Source organism: Epinephelus fuscoguttatus, linkage group LG21, assembly GCF_011397635.1.
Source record: "Epinephelus fuscoguttatus linkage group LG21, E.fuscoguttatus.final_Chr_v1".
Classification (NCBI taxonomy): Eukaryota; Metazoa; Chordata; class Actinopteri; order Perciformes; family Serranidae; genus Epinephelus; species Epinephelus fuscoguttatus.
The window spans coordinates 21,634,882-21,653,309 of record NC_064772.1 but is presented as its reverse complement, the minus strand read 5'-3'; the positions used below and the strand labels follow the sequence as shown (position 1 = coordinate 21,653,309).

Here is an 18,428-nt window from a genome sequence, read left to right as displayed (position 1 = left end):
GGCTCCAATTTTGAGCGGACATTTGTCATGTTTTGAATGTACATGCACAGTAGATGGTTTACTTTCAAGTAATGTGACCTTGTCTGAATTTGAAAAAAATATGAGTACTTAGCCACCACTTATAGTCCCAGGATCTGATACCTTTAAGATAAGTGGCATTTACTTCTTTTATGCGCCTCCTTTTCAGGCACATATCTCATTAAGAGAGGTGCACATTATCTTGTTTTATATCCTGCCATATGAAGTCATCGTAGGTCATAAAGTAAACATGCAATAATCTCAGTAATTCCCCTCCCTCTGTTTAAAAGTGAGAGTCACAAGCTCAAGATAACAGTAACGGCGGCAGAAAGGCCCACACAAATATTCTCCTCATGAATCAGAGTTTGCTCAGAGCACCAGCGGAGCTGTCTCTCTTTGTAACATTTACACCCTTCCCTGTGCACGACATGCCGCCCAAACCCTGGCCCCAGAGTGACTGCCTCCTACAGCCTTTATTACAAAGGATTATACAACAGTGAATATCAAACGGTGGGGGAGGAGGAGGAGTGTGTTTCCCCCACGGAGGTCAAGGCCAAGGTTAGGGATTAGGTTTGGTGTTTGTGTCCCGGGGAAGGAGGTAATCTACAGCCCACCCTATAGAGACCCCGGCTACCAGGACACGCTGGGAGGCACCGCGGATGAAGAAGACAACATGCGACTTCTGAGAGCTGTTTTAGTGTTGCCCCGGCAACCGGCACAATCCCTGGTCCTTTGGCGAGGCTTTCAGCAGGCCTCAATCACACTTCCTCTCGCTTGAGAGAGTTTTTTTTTCTCCTCCAGCACTGGTAAATAGGAGGGAGGCCCAGTGTGTTCAAAGGAAAATGAACAGGAGCTGAAGTATGAGGTAATATATGGAGGCATGTTTCCACTGAAGTAAAAATACATCAGCCAGTAAGGGTATACTGGTTTATAATCATCATAATAATTACATATTAAGCAGCAAAGTACATATATATTAACAGCTTTACATGAGCAGATGAGGTTAAGAAACATGAATGATGGAACAAAATGTGCACAGACAATGGAAACATTAATCTTAATTATCATAGAAAAAGGCTACATCTGTTGAGCATCTTATTGCTTCACTGAACTCCTGTTTCTTTACACATATGATTGCAAAGATTATATAGTTATTATATATTCAAAGCTAAGCCTGGCATGTCATGTTGCCATGCTGGAAAAACAGGGCAGAAATAGCAGCTGCTCAGCTCCCTACATTCAAACATGTTGCACTTGTGGCAACGCCCCCATCAGTGATGTCACACCAGGCATAGTCCATTGAATGTAATGGGAAAAACATCCTGCTGTGACATCGCTGATTAGGTTTGCACACTCCCAATTTGACCCCCCGATTCTAGAAATGCAGCCAAGTCAAGAATACCTGGTATGGAAATGAGCACCAGCCCATATCAGCATATTCAAGACCTGTCTTTTTACATTTCAGAGGTTCCTCCATTCACACACGTACTCCCCCCCACCAAAGTGAACTCGGCTCAGCCACCCAGGACAAAGAGGAGGGCCTCTTAGTCGCCCTCGAAGGCCCCGTTTGTAGCTCCCTGGCATTCACTCTTTTTCCGGCACTTGGACAAGATCCTGTGGAGCAGGCTCGGGGATCTGTGTGTCTGAGGTTGGGAGGCCACGGGCTGAGGCACAGGGTTCTGGGGCCTCCGCACCAGGAAGGGGCCCTCGCTCTCGCCTTGGCCCCCATCCAGCCCCGCTCCTCCTCCTCCTCCAACTCCTCTGCTCCCCCTCCTGAGTGCCTGCCGAATGTGTCCACTGGGGGACAAAGAGGAAATAACAAACACAAAGGCCCTGTTTATTCCTCATGACCCAAATTCCACCGCTAGCAGACAAGACAGGCACGGAGTTGTACAGAGGGCTCTGTGTGGTGTGTGTGTGTTTATGTGAGTGAGTGAGCAAGGTTCAGTGGCAGGCTGTCAAAAATAAATGCCCCCTACTGTCAAATAAACTGCAGGGGGGACACAGTATCCTATCAGACAACTTGTGCTACACTGATTATAGCTTTGATGAAAAGTTATTTGACGAACAATCGTAGATATTTTCATAACATTTTGATTTTAGCGGTCAAACATTTTCGTATCATTTAGGATGGAAAACGAAAAGGTTTTTCCCTCCTGCTTCTCTTTAATGAGATGCATTGCAGTGAGAGGGGATTGACTCGATAGTGTGTGTGTGTGTGTGCGTGTGTGTGTGTTCAGTGGGGTTAGTAATCAGTGTGCTTTGTCAACTAATGAGGGACGAGAGGGGCCACCTGTTCAGGGGCGCTGGGCGGAGAGCAGTGAGATGGGATTTGGGGATGGGGGATGTGTGGGGGTTCGCTGGTACAACAGCTGCTGGGTGTTTGCTTGATGTGTGTGCATGCACTCGTCAAGGGGGATGTGTGTGTGTTTGTTGTTGCTGCCGTATGTGTTGAACACTTACTTTCCATGTCTGCTGCGTACACCTGAGTCGTTGTCCCAAGCTGAGCTCCTCAGAGATATACTCCTTCGCAGGGCTTTTGGAGGAAGATTCACCTGAGAGGGAACCATTGAGTGTGTTTGAGTTAAAACTGTTGTGCAGATGTTCTGAAATAAATGGTACACTTCCTCTGGTATCTTCTCTTATCCACTATTTTCACCCAAAATCACAGTGACAGCTCAGATTCCTTTGATTTTATCTTTCTGTTATTTCTCTACTTAGACAGTAGCAGTGCAGAAATGGAAATTTATTTGTATGGTTTGATTGCAGGACAGAACATTTTTAACCAATTCTATATCAAAACACAAATTAAATGATGTTTGGAAAAAAGTAACTATACTTATATTTACTATATTCATACAAAAAAAACATTGCCACTTAATTTACTTAATTACTGCCCTAAATGCGTACTGGCATGTGGTAAGCTTGTTTATCAAAGTGTACCTACTTGTCTACGTGTCTGACAACATGATGGAGAGGATCCCTACAGAGTTAGACCTCTTTATTTAAAAGAAAGATCCTTTTCTGTTAGACTAGAAACAGCCCCAGAGTCGCTGTTGTCAAAACACCAGACTCCATTCAAATAAACAGTAATTTAAGCATGTATAGAATCAACATATTTTCACATCTAACTGGGTGAATTAAGGGTTTATTTAAACCAAACCATAGTTGTTGATTGTTGAAACAGTGGAAAGATGAACCAACACGGCTTTTGTGAGTTTTAATTTGTTTCTGTCGACTTTGAATGATGTGTGTTTTACAGTGATAAAATTGCTGTTTTTTTAAATGGAATCTGGTTAGCTTGCCGATGATGATTTTAGGAGCTGTTCCTGGTTAAACAAAAGGATCTTACTGTTTGACAAAAAGGTTTATCTTTGTAGGGATCCTTTCAGACACTTATGGCAACAATCTGAGCCTGTCAGTGGCAAAAACAAGCACTTTCAGTGGGCGTAAACTGACGGTGCATAATTGCCCCAAGTGGTTACATTGCAACCTGTTTTTTAGCTGCTGGCTGCGGAGCTCTTGCTCAGAACTCGACCAAGTTCAAAAACTCTTGTTCTGATGGTCACTTAGACACAAAAATATGGGAAAAGGAGCCAAACTGAAAAATACTTAAGTACCCTTTAAAGCTGCTAGTCAAAATCTTAAGTATTTCTTCATAACTTTTAAGGGGTATTAAAAAGAGAATGTTTAAAAGTGAAATAGCTTTCTGCTCCAGGTTATAATGCAGGCTTTTTAAATTTAATTTTGATTCTCAGGCCAAAGCTGAAGTGACCTAATGACACCACTGTGACATCATCAGGTTATTTTATCAGACTTCCTTATGTATTATTTATTAAAAGTTACCACTCTGAAATTAGCTCAGCAAAACAGCACTGACAGAAATATCTCAGTTAAAATATGTTCTGACTTTGGCAGAAAATAATGTGTCCGAGTACAATCCCAGTGCTCACGGTAAGAAGCTGATTGAGAAACAAACTGTTTCATGGTGAAAAAACCTACACTTCTGTGGAGAAACAGAACAGGAAGTGCAATCTGTCTTGTGACATTAAGCAGCAGCAACAACACCATCCAGTAATGCTGCATTGCTGAGCACATTCATCGGGCAGCCAACCAACCTGGCTCAGCTCCATCACACAGGAGGCGGGGAAGTAGCCCTGCTGGCCGTCCTGCAGCCGCCCAAACCACCTCTCCTCCTCATGTTTGGACAGCACCAGGATGACGTCACCAGGGGACAGCTCCAGCTCATCTGGCCAGTGGGGCCTGTAGCTGTGCACCACTACCATCTAATGGACATAGGGAGAGCTACAGCCAGTTATTTTGACTTTGCATTTATAATGTAATCTAAAACTGAATTTAAATAAGGTGCAGTTTGATGCATTTCCTTTTTGTTGCACTGATTAAAGCTGCAGTCACTGTCTGTGTCGCTCTCTGCAGTCTACAGGTCAGACTCAGTGAATGGAGAGGATTATGTGTCAGAGATTAACGGGTGGTGCAGTTAAATAGAAACCCTAAATCTGGGTCTACTCTTCATTATCTGTTCCTCCTAAATATGGTCCGTGTTTGTCAAAGGAATTAGATTAATTAAACACATAATGGAGGCACAGGAAATTGACCAACTTTACATAACATCAATGTCATCTCATATCAATTTTACTTAGAAAACAGTAAGTTTTGATTCATGTATCTGCTGTTTAAGATTCACATGATGTTGAATTAACAACCTACAGCCAATGCTACATTATCATCAGTGCATATTAGATGCATAATTGAATGGTTTAACTTGCCTTTTCAGCTTCTGCTCTGTATCGATACCTCCCTGTGAGAGGGAAAATGAATCAGCAAAAATGTTATATGCAAATGTACATAAGCATTTCTTCACATAAATGCACCTACATAAGTATCTCTGTAACCATGTCCTTCAGTAAATGAGTAAACAAACAAGCTACCCCCATTATTTATTAATAATCTGGCACTGATATCCCATGTTGCCCTAACATCCCTAACAATGACAAAATGATGTCACACTTCACTGCAGACATGATTCCACTCACCTTGAGGAGCAAGGACAGTGGTGAAGACTTCAAAGTGCTCATTGCTGTGCATGTAGATACGCTGCATCTTGAAGATACACTGACACTTGCACACTGACCGAAGCTCCTGCACTCCTCTCTGCTCTACCTTCAGATAAATGCAGCTGACTAATCCGCTGCAGCACTGACTGGAGCTGGACACAAGCAACAGCACGTCCTTCCTGGGGAATAACACACACACAAACATGCACAGCACAAGACTGCGGACAAATCAGATATCAGTGTGTGGAAGAAAAGTGTTTGATTATTACAGTAATAGCTGGGTTTTAAATCTTTAAGAGTAAATGTCAGCAAATACAGATCTGTTTTTAATATTCAGTAGTCTTCAACTCAGAGTTCGTGCTTGACCACCTCATCTTCATGCCAGTGCCTATTGTTCTTTGACCATCTGGTCACATGCGAGAGAAGTTTAGAGGCCGCTGCCACCGCTCGCCTGACGTGGATGAGAATTCATAATTCCACCTCATCATGAGTGCTTGATTGATTTAGGGTTATTGACTGTGTCCCATTTTCCAGTGGCCTGGGTGAGCAGGGACAAAGATGAATGGGCTTGGGACGGGGTGGTGGACTGCTCAACAGATGGTGATTGAACCCACCCTGCACACGCACACGCACACACACACACACACACACACACACACACACCTCCCCTCTCCCGCTCTGGTGCGATGGAGCTTGGCTGTGAGCTTGTGTCAGCGATTAAAAAGCATCCATCAATAACATGAGTGATCACTGAGCCAGACGATCACATGTGAGCCATGAAAGTTTGCTGCAGCTATTATAAAACTGAGAGCCAATGAATCAACTTATTTCATTGCAATCAATGTCAACAGGATCTGAGGTTGAAATCCAGAGGAGCTGTGGATAAGCTTTGTGTGTTTGTGTAAACACCTGTAAATGGATGAGACAGCTATTAACCTAAATTTCTTTGGCCTCAGTCTTTCTGCAAAACACTTGTTAGGCCTGCACCCCCTCTGACTCTCAGATGAGTCTGTGCATACTTGGGCTTTCTTTTTTTGTTAGTTGTCTCCAACACTTCTGACTGCTCCTAATTCAGTGTGATGCCTCCAGTCTAGACGCCAAGGCCAAAGCAAAGCCTTTACATAACCAAAAACCACAGCTAAGCCGCTTAGAAAAGCAATGATGTTTACTTCTAGGAAGGAGAAACACATGAACACTGAGCTCCTCCATGTTCATGCATTCATCTGTTGAGACTAAAAAAAAAATTAGGGTATAAAAATCATATTGCGATTATTTTGACAGATTTGAGTGGGAATAGTGATTTCTGCATTTCATTTACACTGAAAGAAAAAATATAAAAATGATTATGATGTGATTTTTGCTGAGGTACAACCAAATAAGTATGTTCCTTTATGTGTGGAATATAAATCTGTAGGCCACAGCACCACAGTGCATCATTATACATCATCATCATTATAAGGGCATGTTCAGGGTGTCCACAGGTGTCAGTCTGTTAAATTTAAGGCTTTTTAAGACACGTTCAAGACACATATTAACCAAATTTAGGACAGATTTTTGGACAAATCATGTTTAACTTATTAAAGCATGGCAGTAAGTCTTACATAGGGGTATGGTTATTAGAGTGAGTTAAGTCAGTCTACATTTTGCCAACAGATAAGTGCAAATATTCATGGTTATAATTTGAGAGGAGAATTTAATTTCAAAAAACAATGTATTCGTACAACTAAGAAGAGTCTGTGTATTTCAGTGTTTGGGGTGGACTTATGGAATGGGTTGCGTGATAAGTTGAGACAAGGCACAAATACAAACCTATATAAAAAAAAAACTATACAAAAAAGAGGGGAATGCATGTTTATTTTGTAACACTGGGTGCTACATGGACTGTAAATAAACTGAGTTTATTACTTATTTATTAACTGGGCGGTGAATTGACTGGGGATAGTCGTATATTAGTTGTAAATAAATTTAGGAATTTGTTGAAATGAGTTCAAAGAAGAAATGTAAGAAAGGGGTAGGGAAGTTTTATTTCTATCTACTCCTTTTCGGACACTGTTATCTTTGTCTTGTCTGTTTTCTTATTTTGTCTTTATTTTTTATTTTTTTTTTTAAATTTTGGGTTAGAAATAGTCATTCAGTTATTCATGAAGTAAAATGACTGTATTATAGTTGGGTTTTTTTTTAAGATTTGTAACATCAGAAATGTGCATTTTTAACCAGAAAGGCTTCACTCATTTTCACAAATAAAAATAAAAACTGATAAATGAAATTAGATAAAATGTTTGTAATAGTTCATGCCTCACGAATTCAAATATAAGACTATTTAATGACACGTAAGGCCTTGTTGTAACATTGAATTAAAGACATTTAAGACCCGTATACACCCTGTTGTGACACATTTTCAAAAAATGTGCAGCTGCTGTGATTTGGATATTGCACTTGACCATATTGTAACTTCGATAATATCTCAAATAATTGTGCAGCCTCGTTGAAAATGTACATGAAATTCACCAAAAAAAGCTGCTGTGCATTACAGCTTTACTTTGAACACTAGATTGTATTGGCTTCAACTACCACTACTCGGTTAATAATAGGTTTAATCCGTTGTGGAGATTCTTTTTCCGGACCAGAGCTGCATCACCTGTTGGCTGCTGCAGGTTCATTTGAGCAACCTGACTTAATAGAAATCAAGATTTTTAATATAGAGGTTGGCTGATACAAAAATATAAAACATTATACTGTTGATCCCTTTAAGATATCTGAGTGTACACCATTGTGGACAATGATGAAAGTCATTGCGCATGACTCTTTAATACAATAAGAGATTCTGACACAAATGTGATCGAGTACTTTGATTTGTCAGGACTTTAATTTTAAGTTAGCCAAAAACAGACTCTGCTTAAAGGTTAATTTATCCATAAACATTTTCCTGGACTGATTTTTCAGCAAATGCTTTTTTTAATCAGCCTGAGCCCGTTAGAGGTATTTTTCATAGGTAACACTTTTACATGTCACAGCAGGAAACACACAGGTGTGATCAATGTTTGTTAACAAGTGTAATCCTGTCCAGTGGAACAGAGCCATTAAAGCACTGTGTAGTTAGTTCTAAAAATCCAGGTGCTCTTGAAGGACAAATAGTCACATAAGGATGTAAAACATCGACTGGCCAGAGACAGTGGTATAGGCAGGAATATTTTACACCCTGATGAAGACTCTCTAGTTGAAACACACTGTTTTATCCATGTATTAATATTGGATATTTAACAACAGTTAGAGTGGCTCGGATGCATGAGAGCTAGCGAGTCGTCGTTTCTTAACTTTATGTTTATCATACTTTTCAGCTTTATCGTCCAGTTTAAACATTTACTAGAAAATCAAATGTAATACATAGGGACGCACAATAATATCGGTGCATCATCGGCGTTGTCCAATATTGGCTTTAAAATGAACTATTAGCAGGCAACGTGCTGTTTCTTATTTTGCACAATGAATGAATATTACATACATTAAAAATGATTGTATTTCATGTCTCCATCTGCTGGTGGGCCAAGTATGTATACATGATATGATGTTAATGCCACTACAGAAGAGAATTGGGTGGGGAAAAAGGTGGATATATCGGTATCAGCTATCAGCCAAATAAGTTGTTATAATCAGCACGTCAGATATCGGCAAAAAATCCAATATTGTGCATCCCTTGTAATTAGTTACATTACTTTGACGAACAACAGTTACTAAGAACATTTTTAACAGGCTAACTCCTAATCTGTGACCTGTCACATGTCAAAAGTTACCTTCCCAATCCTGGTACATTAACGGTGACTCTGTTCTACTGGACAGGAACACCTCAACAGATTACACTCTTTAACAGAGATAGATCACAGCTGTGTGTTCCTCGCTATGAGTCAGGGTGATTAAATAAAGCATTTGCTTAAAAATCAAAGTGTTTTAAGTTACATTATTTTGATGAAGTTACTAAAAACTATACTGCTTATTACATGTTTAACGGGGTAGCTTGTAATCTGTAACTCACTACAAAGCAACCCACCCAACACTGCTCACACTTTACAACACTGGCCTACTGTGTGTTTGATGGTTTTAGTGAATGTAATCAAAGTTATTAAAATATTTCATGTTACAATTTTGAATTTAAAAAAAATCCAAAATCTTTTCGTGTAATCTTTGAGAAATGACCACTGCATATTTGAAAGTATTAAAACCCAGAGAATGCATTCAACATTTGTTCTGCTTTGTTAAATCACAAATCACAACCCCACCTGCACTCCTGACTAGCCCACTACCCCCAAGATTATAAACCTCCACCCTTCAGACCTGTGACGCTCTATAGTCCTCCAAACATGTCAGGTAGAACAACAACTGATATTCTTAAGTTTAAACTGTTAAGAAGAAAAAAAGATGAATTAATGACGAAAAAATCATCCGACAACCACCACAGAGCTGTTCAACTACCCTGTGTCTGCAATAAAGTGTTGTGCACCCCATCATCAGCTATTAAATTAATTTATAAGTTCTGCATTTAATTAAAAACTGGAACAGAATCACAATCTGATGATTTTAATTTGAGCTGCAGTTTAAATATGTTTCCATTGATATAAAACATATTAATCAGTATGTCTCCACTGACATTTACAGATGTGGTGACAGTTTAAACACACAGAAAGAGACAGTCACATCATTCGCAGACTGATCAGACAGTCATTGCATCATTTGAGTCCAGTTCAATGTCCTGATGCCAAGGCACAAACACATGTAGCAGGATACAGAGTCCTCAGCGCTTCCCAGGTTTGCCTCTCCTCTTCCCTCCTCCGCCTCCTCCTCCAGCTTTACCTCCTTTCCCCTTCCCACCCTTTCCTTTGCCTCTCCCTGGCATGCTTCCTTTGCCCTTTCCTGGCATGCTGCCTTTGCGTCCTTTCTTCCCTGCTCCCCTCTTGTGTTTGGCTGCAGCCTCCTCCCTGTCCTCCTCCCTCATCTGCTTGTTCACAGCCTTGGTGATGTCCAGTTTGGGCTTCTTGCTGTCCAGGACTCTCAGGAGCTCCAGCTGCTTCTGCTTCTCGCTGGAGAAGTCACCGATGAGGGGCTCAAACTTCCTCTTCTTGCCGGTGTTCTTGGGCGCTTTCTCTTTGGGCAGGCGGTCCTGGAACCTGCCCACGGATGCTGTGGAGGTCTTGGCGACGCTCACAGCTCTGGCCAGGTCGTCTCTGGACTGCTGGGCTACAGGGGTCAGACCCACACCCGGTACTTTGACCTTCTGCGCCCTGGCGATGTTCTTCAGCCGGTTGAACTCGTTCTTGGCCACCCTCTCCTTCTTGGCTTTGGCGCGTTTGGCGAACTGGTCCTCATTGGGGTCTGAGGTCTCTGGCACCTCTATCAGCCACTCTTTGGTGTCATCCTTGGCTCTCTTGTAGCCCCACCGCCTCTTCCACTCCTTCGCGGTCTCATCCCACACCAGGTTGGTCTTCTTCTTCTTCTGGATGCCCTTCAGTTTGGCGAACTCTTCCCATTTAGTTGGAGGTTTAGGTTTGGGCGGTGGTTTCTCTCTGGGCAGCGGGGTCGTCGGGTCTGGTAGTTTGGCCACTATCGCCTCCTCGACCCTCTCCGTGGGTTGTTTCCAGATCTCGTTGATGAGCAGCTGCGTGTTGTCACGAGCTAACGAGCGCAGGAAGTCCTCTTTCTTCTGCTCTTTGAAGTCTCGGGACTCGATGCGGTTTTTGTCGCAGGCTAAGAGGTTCCCGATGTCAAAGTCCAGGTCCAGCTCTTTGTGGACCGAGATACTCCTCAGTTTTTCTGCCTCTTCTTGTTCAGCTTTGGCTAACAGCTCCTCCACACTGCACGCCGCCATGTTGGAAAGTGCTGTTAAATGTGCAGTAGGCACGTGTGACAGAGAAAAACACACGGAGATACTTCCGGGTCACAGTTAACGTGGAGCAATACCACATTTAACCACAAGAGGTCGATCGTGGTCCATTTCATATTGTCCTGCATGTGTCTGAGAGATTAATAAATCAGATTTTATTTTAAACATGACAATAAATAAATTATTAAATAAACAAAAATAAGTGGGAAAACAAAATAAGAATAGGCTACTAAGCAAACATCTTAGGTAAACATCAGAAGTATTTGATAGATTAAATTAGATTACAGGATACAAACTGTTTATACATTCTATAGTTTGTCTTTTGGGATTTAAAAAAAATAATTCAGCATTTCAACAAAAACACACAGACATTACATCTGTACAAAACTATCAATAACAAAACAATAAAAAAAATATAAATATAATATAAAAAAATAATACAAGAAGCAGTGAACAAAAAACACAAATAATAAATTAAAACACAATGCAATAAAATTGTATAAAGATACAGGATTAAAAACAAAGACTAAACAAAGAACATATCAGCCCAAAAAAAGAAGAGGGAAGAGCCATCTGTTATTTTTTTCTGATTTTTTTTTTTAATTTAAATTCAGCATTTTAACAACAACACAAAAATAAAAACATCTGTATAAAATGATAAATCATTTTTTTCTTAGGAATTATGATTATTTCTAATCCAGAAAACTATTATATAGAAAATAATACGAGGAGCAGTGAACTAAAAAAAAATATATATAATATAATATAATATAATATAATATAATATATATTAAAAAATTCAAACATTATCAAAATTATGATTATTTAAAATCCAGAAATGTGAAAGATTACAAAAAATAATGCAATAAATAGATAAAAACACAATGCAATAAAACTGTATAAAAATACATGATTAAAACAGCAACTAAACAAAAACAAGAAAGGGGACATCTTTTTTAATAATCTTTGAAGACACAGCTGCTTTAAGTAATAGATGATTCTTTCAATTTAAAAGTCCAGTTTCCTTCTTTAATATTCTTAAAATAACATCCACCCATTCTCCCTCAATGAAAAATCCAGAACATGCAAATATGTCTTATCTGATGTGTATGTGCACTGGAGTGTCAAGTCTCCACGTCACACTTGTGTAAGTCGCATACTGGACCAGTGATTGGTTTTCAGACTGGTTGTTGTGTTTGTTTGCTTCTTAAAGTCCCCATTAGCTTTTGCACTGCAGCAGCTATTCTTCCTGGGGTCCACACAAGTGACAGTACAACACTATGCAACACATTATACTAACATAACACATAATAATGCACATTGACTGTAAATAAAACATTAACTGTTGACAAACACAAAGAAAATAGATGGACTCAGACTGAATCCATCATGATCTAATAGATAAATATCATCATTTAACATACAATAGAATTTCCATGAAACATGTACACACTAAAGAATATTCAGTGTCACAAAATCCCATCATATGTAGCTACACCCCTTAGATTTAAAGTGAGTACATAACATCTTTCCCCTGATGTGGAAATGACCTCTGCATATACATCATTCTGCACAGAGACGATCTTTAAACTGATGTGCGTTCTTCTTTGAGCACAGGTGTAGGTCTGGGATGGCAATCTGAATCATTCACAAGGCCCCTCCCCCACCCCAGGGGCCCCAGTACGCTGCCTACATTGTCTATATTTATGCCTCTGATTGTGATATAATAGACAGTGTTGGAAAGTAGTTAACTGCATGTAGTTCAATAGTTAAACTACAATTTGCTGTAGTTTGGAGGTGAGGATCAACCTGCCCTGGTCCCTAAATCAGAAACACCTGCATTTTAGATCAGTTGAAACTCTGTGCAACAATATGAGATTCCAGACTCACATGATTGTTTGTTGGATGCACACTCACCAGCCACTTTATTAGGTACACTTTGTTAGTACCAGGTTGGACCCCTTTTGCCAGCAGAACTGCCTTATTTCTTGGTGTCTTAGGTTGAACAAGGTGCTGGAAACATTCCTCAGAGATTTTGGTCCAGTCATGACAGCATCACACAGTTGCTGCAGATTTGTCGGCTGCACATCCATGATGAGAATCTCCCGTTCCACCACATCCCAAAGGTGCTCTATTGGATTGAGATCTGGTGACTGTGGAGGCCATTGGAGTACAGTGAACTCATTGTCATGTTCAAGAAACCAGTTTGAGATGATTTGAGCTTTGTGACATAGTGTGTTATCCTGCTGGAAGTAGCCATCAGAAGATGGGTACACTGTGGTCATAAAGGGATGGACACGGTCAGCAACAATACTCAGGTAAAAGATGTTTAGTTCAATTCAAATCAGCAGTTTCTACCAGCCCATCTGGCACCAACAACCATGTCATGTTCAAAGTCAGTTAAATCACCTTTCTTCCCTGTTCTGATGCTCGGTTTGAACTTCAGCAGGTCATCTTGACCATGTCTACATGCCGAAATGCATTGAGTTGCTGCCACGTCATTAGCTGATTAGCTATTTGCGTTAATGAGCAGTTAAATAGATGTACCTAATAAAGTGGCTGGTGAGTGTAGTTGACACTAGTTTCATTTTGACAAGCTATATTTTTTTGAGAGAAAGGTAAAGAAATAGTTGAACAACTTTTCACTGTGAAGTAGCTAGTAGTTTGGAAATAGTTTACCCAACACTAATTAGAGTTAGTTTCTTTTAATTAATTATTTTGCATGAAAAACACATTGAATATTGGTTAACAAAGCGTTTTGTCCCAAAGGTCAGTTTACTTGCTGCTCTGTAGCTTTTGACTGTATCACATGGTCTTCATCAGCAGATGGAGTTTGCTCTGTTATTGTTGGAAAGTCAAGAGTGATAACCTTTTAATGTCAGATTCTGTATTTATATCTTAAGCTGCATTCAATTTTCATTTCCACACAAAATCCAACACTTATCAGTGCTCAATAGTTAATGTAATGTTGTATTATTATAGCACTTGTATAATTTAAACATTATGCAAACTTCAGAAGACATAGCCGAAATGTCAGTGCATTTTACTCCCATCTACTGAACATGAAATAAATAAAAGTAAATAATTCACAGGGCATTCAGACTGATTTGGGTGTGCAGACTCTGGTACAACTGAAACATTTCAAAATACAAAAATTACATCTGTGAAAAACACTACAGTGCAGGGACACTTACACAAGGACGTGAAAATAAAAGCTGAAATATAAATAAATAAGAGGTGTTTTCTTTCTAAGTTTCTGTGCTGTGTCTCTTATAATAGCTGCACATATTTTTAGAGTTATGGAGTTGTGATAAACTTCTTAATAGGATTACTATAAGTGTTTTAGCGAGAGATTAAATTCACTGAAGTATTAATATCCTCCCTTGTCTGTCATGTATTCTGAATGTGTTTCTAGATCCAGGGCTCTAATAACTCTATTTTTGTCCTTGTCTCCACTAATTTGGAGGAGGAGATGGAGGTGGTGGTGGAGGAGGAAGAGGAGGAGGAGGAGGAGGAGGAGGTGGGGGTCCTTTTACAATTGACTGCCTGCTGGTTGCTCAAAGACGATGGTGTTATTATTTTGGGCTCCAGTAATTACATTCATCGCCACACTTGCCATGTGAATGCTAACGCTCTGACAGGCGCAGAGATAAGGTCACAAGTGATGCTGTGTTTGGAGATGTGAGGAGGAAGTGCGTAATTAGCTGCCCAAAGTCCCTGTCGTGATTTAGAGAAGGCTATAAGGTCCTCTGTGACGTGAATGTATATCGTCGAAAACGCCCCAATTTGAGCAAAGTCCACTAGTTAGCTGCTGGCCTCGCTGCCTGTGTCACCCACGGTCTCCACAAGTGTCGAAGGGTTTCTGCTGACTTTTGATCCGCTGTGAATTCAACCAAACAGGATTACTTTTCCACGGTGTTTCTTTTATGGAAGAATACACAGCACAGGCCGGATAAAGTTCCCTAAGAGCTGTGACCATGCAGCAAAGTCATTCGCACTCTCAGTGTCTGCGTCTCCACAGCTCTTAAATGTGCTTAAAGGATAAGATTTCGAAATAGTTCTCTCCATAACATATCGCTGCTTTCATGTGAAAACCCTCCTCACAGGTTTTATTTGTTACTTTCAGCCAAAAGGAGCTCAAAATAACTCTTTTTTTATTCCAAGCTCCTGAAAAATCAACACTTTAGAATTGCAGGAAGGTTTTAATCAGACATGGTGAGCTGACTGAGCCCCACCTGAGATCTCTGTGGTGCTAACGCAGAAGGTTATATACACATATTAGTGAAAGTAAGCTATTTAAAATTTGACTAAAGTATTTTATCAAAATGAAGACTGACCAAGATTACAAGTTTTTCCACATCAGTTACACATGCAATAATGTATAAACCTAATTTTCATGTTGCAGCTGGCAACGTTGGACAGCTTAATCTATATTTAATCTTGCTGATTATATTTGTATCAATAATCTGAATCTGCAAAATAATTGGTAGCTAAAGTTTTAACATAAATACAGAGGAACAAAAAGCACAATATCTCCCTCTGAAATGTAGTGTACAAGCATCAAGTAGCAGAAAATGGAAATACTCAATTAAATTACAAGTACCTCAAAACTATACTTAAGCACAGAATTTGAATAATTGTTCTTAGTCACTTCCTGCCTCTGATGATATAACTAGAAATATAAATGTTTTATTAATGGGAAATTTTGTGAAGAAACTTAAAACTGAGAGACTTCAGCTCATTCAAACTCTGCAGCTCGGCTATTTAACCAGAACCAAGAGGAAAGAGCACATCAGACCAGTCTGAGCTGCTCTGCAGTGACTTCCTGTTACATTTACAATTGAGTTTAAGCTCCTCCTCCTAGTGTACAAAGCCCCACATGGGCTGAGACTGAGCTACATCGCTAACTCCTATTTTTCTCCAAGAACACTGCGATCATCTGCTGCAGGTTTATTGGATGTTCCAAGCAACAGCCGGAAGACGATCGGGGATGCAGCCTTTGTCAATTACGCCTCAAAGCTATGGAACATACCACCTATAGATATCAGGGACACTAGCTCGCTAAATATCTGTTCACTTTGGCCTTTAACTAGCTCTGACTTCCTGATACAAGTCTGAAAAGATTTCCTTCTATGCTTCACACTGCTGCAACTCTTTTAAGATCTTACTCATAACTCTTCAACCAAATCAAGTTTCTTCACTACTATTATAGTACTATTGTAGTATAGAGAACTGTACCCTGTGCACCCTTGGCTTAAAATAATTTACAGACAAACTTTTTTTGGAAACACTGATTTAATGTGGCCCTTTCAAGCGGTACATGCAGACATGTCCTAAAGGGACAGTCCACCCCAAAATCAGACACACATATTTTTCCTTTTACTTGTTGTGATGTTTAGCAGTCTGGATTGTTTTGGTGTGAGTTGCCAAGTGTTGGAGATTTTTGCTGAAGAAATGTCTGCTTTCTTTGAAATATAATTAAAGTAGACAGCACTTGGCTTGTGGTGCTCAAAGCGCCAAATAAATGCATAAATAAATTTGAAAAACTCAACAGCAATGTCTCTTTCCGGAAATCATGACCCGCTTACTTGAGATAATCACAGACCTTGTTGTGAGCAGCTTCATGTAGGAACTATTTTCTTTCCACCGAACTACACTTGCCAACCCAATCTACTCATAGACGAGAGGCTCCTGCTTGTGACAGCGAGATATGTAAACCATAATGGTGTCCACCTCGGCTGAGCTGTAAAGTTAGCTAGCTCAGTGGTGCTACATGAGCTAGCAGTAGATGCACGCCTTCCTCTGTGCAGTAATACGACTGTTGGGTGTAGTTAGGCAGAAAGAAAATAGCTCCTACATGAAACTGCTCACAACAAGGACTGTGGATTGTCTTGAGTAACTGGGTCATGATTTCTGGAAAAAGACATTGCTGTTGAGTTTTCCAAATGTATTGTTTTGGTAGTTTGAGCACCACAAGCTGAGTGCCATCTAGATCCATTATCTTCAACACCTGCACCTCACACCAAAACAGTCTAGACTGAAAAATAGCATGATGTCCACAGTTCAGCTCTGTCTGCAACAGACGATGCCCTCACAGTGTTTGCTTGTCCTCCTTGTGTTATACAATAAGAACCTGCAAAAGTAACAATTACACAAAAATGTTTTTCTCTACACATGAAGTGACATGATTATTTCATCCCCCACCACCACATAAGTGAAGGCAAACATTATTCATATTAGTCTGAAAGAGGTCCTGAAATAACTGTGATATAATGAAGCTTTAAGCACCTTTGCGCATTTTCTATGAATGAATACAACTTGTGAATGGTTCACTAAGCAGGGACAAACCATTAAGTCTAACAGGATCAGCAGCATGCATTATTCAAAGCACTACAAAGACCGTTCATGGCCCATATCCTATTTGTAGAATAAGTGCACATGTGCAGTTACAATATTACATCTTCTTTATTTAAAGCTTTCCGTGTTGTTTTTCAAGCCTATTCTGCATTTCTTACAGAGGAAAATGTTCGTCATGTGAAGATCAGTGTGCTTCACTCTTTGTCATCTTCATCTTTAAATACTCGCTGACTGGTGGCTACCATGATCCGTGAATCACAAGGAGAAAGAAAGGACACCCATTCATGCAAAAAGCAGCCAGAGGCTTGAAACTTCCTTCTCCTTTAAAAAGTCGACCTGTTAGCATCAAAGACGAGGTGAGAGCGCTGCGGGGCCAGATATAAAAGGAGGGCAAAATAATCTCATCAGCACCATCCTGGCATAAATCAGACGTGATTAGCTGCTGACAGTTTGCTTGTGTATTTATAGTTGTTGTATTATTACATAAAATTCTTAGACCTACTTGGCTGGAAGACAGAGAAGTCGCTTTTTTCATCTTATTCCAGGATTTTGTGGAACACCGTTTTGGTTTATTGTCTTTAAAGAACAACATTCTACTTTACAACACATTAAAAGGTGAAGTCTGTTCTTTCTGCAGGGAAATAAGCGCCTGAGCGTGTAAAGGAGGATTTTCAAGCTTCACACATGTCCTCCAAGCATACAGCAGGCTTAAAAATAACCCGTGAACATACAGTGAACTATAGATCCGTCGCTTTGGTAAATATCATGGGTAATAGCTTCACATGACATGATTTCTCAGAGAGGAATCGATAAAAGTGACTGTCTGTCCAAATCAAGTGTGCTCATGCAAAACAAAAAAAATCCACATGGTTGAGCTGTTAGCTGATAGGCTTAGGCACTTCTGTAGATTACATTTGCTACTTCCTGTTTCCATGGAGAAAAGGAAATGAGTGTCCCCTGGCGAACAGAGTTTAGTTGGCTGACAGTTGAGGTCAGAGCCTTTATTGATCTGCCACAGTTGGGACAGAAGCACCATTTGGCCCTGTGCAATGCCTCACAGTCGCCTGCTGCTCTCAAACTATCGTCTGCTCCGCGTGGTATCTCAC

General features: G+C 40.2%; 2 protein-coding genes across 2 annotated transcripts; both read right to left on the bottom strand.

Moving 5' to 3' along the window:
• Nucleotides 1-940: 940 nt before the first annotated feature.
• On the bottom strand, nt 941-5,227 carry LOC125881806 (caskin-2-like). The gene is made up of 5 exons (XM_049565158.1): nt 5,073-5,227; nt 4,806-4,837; nt 4,137-4,304; nt 2,482-2,573; nt 941-1,815 (listed from the first exon to the last, which is right to left on the bottom strand). Exons 1-5 carry the CDS (start codon nt 5,137-5,139, stop codon nt 1,563-1,565), a joined length of 612 nt encoding a protein of 203 aa, XP_049421115.1. The 5' UTR covers nt 5,140-5,227; the 3' UTR covers nt 941-1,562.
• Nucleotides 5,228-9,649: 4,422 nt separating this feature from the next.
• Nucleotides 9,650-10,982, bottom strand: rrs1 (ribosome biogenesis regulator 1 homolog). Its single transcript, XM_049565655.1, has one exon. It carries the CDS (start codon nt 10,948-10,950, stop codon nt 9,880-9,882), a length of 1,071 nt encoding a protein of 356 aa, XP_049421612.1. The 5' UTR covers nt 10,951-10,982; the 3' UTR covers nt 9,650-9,879.
• Nucleotides 10,983-18,428: the final 7,446 nt, after the last annotated feature.